The sequence below is a fragment of the Tupaia chinensis genome, unplaced genomic scaffold (genome assembly GCF_000334495.1).
Source record: "Tupaia chinensis unplaced genomic scaffold, TupChi_1.0 Scaffold143836_2, whole genome shotgun sequence".
NCBI lineage: Eukaryota > Metazoa > Chordata > Mammalia > Scandentia > Tupaiidae > Tupaia > Tupaia belangeri.
In genome coordinates, this window is record NW_006203687.1 from 1,048,058 (window position 1) to 1,052,878 (window position 4,821).

The 4,821-nt window shown below is 41.1% G+C and overlaps 1 protein-coding gene across 1 annotated transcript in view; it reads left to right on the plus strand.

The window, feature by feature from the left end:
* The window catches only part of DNAH5 (dynein axonemal heavy chain 5), a 306,494-nt gene that overhangs the window by 123,285 nt on the left and 178,388 nt on the right, over nucleotides 1–4,821 (plus strand). Inside the window, exons 27-28 of the mRNA XM_027767025.1 lie at nucleotides 2,005–2,206; nucleotides 3,076–3,311. Of these exons, the coding sequence (XP_027622826.1) occupies nucleotides 2,005–2,206; nucleotides 3,076–3,311 (438 nt within the window). The remainder of the gene's footprint in view (nucleotides 1–2,004; nucleotides 2,207–3,075; nucleotides 3,312–4,821) is intronic.

Here is a 4,821-nt window from a genome sequence, read left to right on the forward strand (position 1 = left end):
AGAGACACATACACACACACACACACACACACACACACACACACACACACCCCAATAAGGTCTTGCCACTCTGCAAACCCTCCTTCAACCTTCCAGTCAGTCAGGATCATGGAAGGACCTCTGCTTAATATTCACTTGCCTAATAACACTCAGGTCATTACAGAGCTTCCCTACAAAGAGGTGAAAGGAAGTTGGTGGAAGGTGTTGTAACAACAGTTGAGTGTGCTGAAGTATGGCAACAAGCATAAAACACACAAAGATCAGGTCATTCTGTGCAAAGAACCCTCTTTTAAAAATTATTTATTTTAAAATTTTTTATAGGGCACATGCATTCAGAGAGAGAGAGAGAGAGAGAGAGAGAGAGGGAGAAAGTAAACCTGTTCTCTAACCACCATGCCACCTGCTGGTCCCACAAAGAACATTCTTAAGACAAATGGTGAACAAATTTCACAATAAAAGTGTTGAAGGGGGCATGGAACGCAGAACCATGTTCCTTGGCGGTTTAGTTTGTATAAGACAGTAACATTTGTTTGGCTGGGAAAAATAGCATTTAATAATGTGACCTCTACATTACATCAATACAACTACCTACCCTATCTACCAACTACTGCAAATGAGCTATTTCATCTTATAGAAGCACACTTGGTAGCAAGCTGAACTGTTTATTTAAAAAGCTGAGTTTCTAAATTTACAGCCAATTCTTAAAATACTGGGAAGAGATCTCGCTTACAATGAAAGCATCATTGTAAAATACCTCAGACGCCAGCCTATGGCCTGGTGGCTATATAAGCTCCACCCCATATGACTGACTGTGTGCAGTTTGAGTCTCAGACATGGTGTTTTGAGAAGCGCTCTAGTCATGTGTCTGTGTGTGCCCAAAATCCTGAAAAGAGGGAGAAGGGATTGTGGTATGAGCATTCTCTAGGAGGGGGTATGCTATCACTTTCTCTCCCTCTCTCTTATTCTCTGTCTCACTCTGGCAAATGTACATACCTTCTAGAACATTTTAAAAGGAGAAGAAAAATATCCAGAGACATGAATTAAAAAGAAGTGAGTGAGACCAGCAGGTGGTACGGTGGTTCTCATGGTTGAATCCCAGTTTGAATCCCAGTTCTGATGGCTTGAAAATCACACTGGGCACATGTATGTGTACCCAAAATACAGAGAGGAGAAAGGAGGAAAAGAAATTGTCACATGACCATTTCCCCCCAGGGAGTAATTTCTCACTTCCCCTTTCTCTGTCTCTTCGTCTCAAGTGACTGCATGTTCCCTATGGCAAAAAACCCTAATATATATATATATATAAAGAAGAAGATAAAAAAGAAGTGAGTGGGTGTCTATGAGTAATACTCTAAAAATTAAGGATTTTTGGGTAAAGATTGGGAGATATAGAAATGTCCACTATGTTTCTGGCTCAGAAGATGTAGTATTATAGAGACATCAATAATTATGTCAGAGATGTAGACATGATGCCATTCCTTGTAACCTCCCAGTGGATCGGGTGTGATGTGCTCTGTTTTCCCCCTCCCCATGTCTAATCTCCGTCCTTCTCCACCTGACTGCAGAACCTCAGGCGATGTGTCGATTGTTTTCTATTGAGATTTCCAGTAGGTTCAGCCAGAAAGGAGTCTTGCAGATCAGGGTTGGGGAAGTGACCCCAGGTATTTGTTCCCATAGCACTTTCCATGTGGCATGACCTTAAACTGTGTTTTTTGACCTAAGGTCAAACTTTACTCAAGAAAGTCGGGTCCACAATGATCTTCATGGTCTCTGGTTTAGTTTTTAGAAACCACACCTCTCCTTTTTGACTAGAGATGATAACAGTGAAACTGTCCATATTATTGTATGTAGTCCCAATTCTGTGGCATTTCTAATTAATCACACAGCTCTCCAATTAAACATTTTAATAAAGCTGTGGGAGCCACCAACAGTTGGCAAATATTTATATCATGATGCTATTTCAGACTCTTGCTTTTCAGCACATATCTGTTATTCGTGTTTTAGGAAGTTATTACATCCATGGATTGCTTCAAATGCTACAATCACATTTGGCAAAAAGAGAAAGAAGAAACTATTATGACATTTATCATGAAAAACCCCTTACTTTCTGAATTTGAATCCCAGATTCTTTACTTCCAAAACCTACAGCAGGAAATTAATGCTGAACCTGAATATATCTGTGTGGGTTCCATTGCTCTGTACACAGGTTGGTTCATTTTCTTTCAGACAGTCATATAAATTCAACAGCATTATTCTGTCTCATTGCCTAGATTAGTATTCTAGTGAGTTCTAGCTATCTTAAAGATTGCCTTTTCTTTTATGGGTCTCAAGCTTTAAGACCCATTTGTAGATTTGTTTTTAATTTCCTTCTGGATAATTATTTATTCTGGATTATTTTGAACACTTTGCTACTAAATCTTGAAAATAAAGACTAATTCAGAGAAAGGGGATGATTTTGTTGTATTTGCAATTAAAAATGACCATTTCTTTAATAAAAAAATAATAAAAATGTGAGGCATAGTTAAGAGGATGTTGATATATCCTTTTTTTAGCATTTTGAAATGAATTTTGAAGTGTGTTTTAAATTGTAAAAACAAGCCTTGTAAAATGAACAAATATAATTACAAAAACACTTATCAGGGACCAGCAGTTGGCGTAATGGCTATGTTGCTGGACTCCCATGTAGTTGACCGTGATTCGAGTCCCGGACCCGGTGGCTTAAACTCACGCTGGGCGTGTGTGTGTGCGTGCCCAAGATCCCGAGAGGAGAATGGAGGAGAAGGGATTGCAGCGTGGTCATCCCCCCTGGGGGGTGATTTCTTGCTTTCTGTCTCTCTCTGTCTGTCTGTCTGGCGAGCGCATGTGCCCTATAGCAAAAACCTCTGAAAAAAAAAAAAAGAAAAAAAAAGAAAAAAAAGAAAAACATTTATTAGTATGTTTGCTTTTTAAGTTTTATTTTTCATATGTGTTAAGTGGCTGTAAGCTACCAAGTAATTACCAGTAGTGACTAGAAGCACTGAGTCTTTCCAAGGTTCAAGGGCTGCAAACTGAACTGTGGACATTCGGGTTTTGCAGCTGACTTGAAGTTTGCTTTGAGTGCTGAGACAAAGGCCTGGATGGTTGTCATTGGCCGCCACTGTCACAAAAAGTACAGAAGTGAGATGGAAAACATTTTTACACTTGTTGAAGAATTCAGTAAGAAACTGAATCGTCAGATCAAAGACCTAGATGACATTCGGATTGCCATGGCTACCCTGAAGGAAATCAGGGAGCAGCAGATCCCTATTGACTTGCAAGTAGGACCCATTGAGGTAAGTGATGATCATATGTTCAATTTGGTCATGGTTCCACATGTCGGATGCTATTAACTGAACTATCGACCAAGCCTGGCTCAGAGTTAGAAACGGACACTAAACCTACAAATAGTCATTTCAGTGATAAAGGTATCTAACTCCTATAGTTTACCTTCCATGAGAAGTTCTCATCTTCTTCATGTTATCAAAGGTCTCTAGCACAGAGCCTGAAATGAGGGTTTTGTAAGCGATTTACTGATGAGTGCTCACGGGAGAAGGGAGTGATGGGAATAGGAAAAGATGGCACAAAAACTATGTAATGATGTCATCTCAACTGTAGACTAACTTAAACCTCATCCAGTGGAGAGCATGAATTGCAGCACATGGTTGGTTCTACCTTGATGTAAGGGGGACTTCCCTTTGTACCCCTAATCAGTGGGGCAGTGATCATCATCTCCCCATGAGGAAGCTCCCAGTCATGTAAGGACAGTTTTCCAGGGAAGGTGACAGCAGTGGCCTATATAGCCAATGCTCTCGGTTGTTGAGAATACCAGCTGGTAAACAGGGCTTGGTGGGTGCCAAGGGTGTCCACACCTGCATTAACTCATTTTATCTCTATGACAGGCCCCAATTTACACACAAAGAAACTGAGAGTCAAAGAAGCTATGTGACTCGATCAGGGTGGCACGTCACTTTTGTTTCTGTTCCGTATAATGCCGCCCTTTCCAGATAAAAGCATCTTATCTGGAGCATGTCACTGTATTTATTGTTTTAAATGAGACTGGTATGGTTGTAATATTAAAAAGTTCCAGATGCAGTAAAATTCTCCTCTCACCACATGTAATTTGAATGTCTGGACTTAGACACTCCGATGGTCCGAATCAGACCCTCATCTTACATTTTCTATATCCCTTGGAATTAATAAAAAAAAAATTCACATGGCTGTGAACATGGCACAGGCCATGACACATTTTCACCCAGGTTCTTCTCGGCAATTCATACATCACAGCAAAGAGCCTCTTCTTTGTGTGGGCGCAGGCGAGTCCCTGGAGTCTGACAAGGAGGAACAGTAACAGTTCTGTCCGTTCCCACCTGGGGCTTAAGACAAAGTAGGCTTAAGTAGTGAGGGTCAAAGTGCAGCCTTTATCACTAATACCATAGTTTGGATGATATGGTCTAGCATGTCACTCTGATTATTCCCCTGTTCCTCCTCCAAACACACACACACACACACACACACACAACACTCTGAGTTTAACAGTATGAAAGCTCAGGATTATTGTGTTTCCTCCTCCACCAGAGGCAGCCCTAGAAAGAAACAAGTCTCTGGGTTTGTTACCTCTCTCCAGTTTCTGATATTGGGGTGCAGACCACAAGCATGCCTCTGAGGAGAAAGGAAGAGGAGGGAGAGGGTGCCGGGCTGTGCTTGCCAAAATCAAGACGTTTCTTCCAAATCAGTGATCAGGTGCTCATTTCACCTGTCATGCAGTGCAGTAATGGTGGAGAAGAGGCCAGGGATATGTAGGGA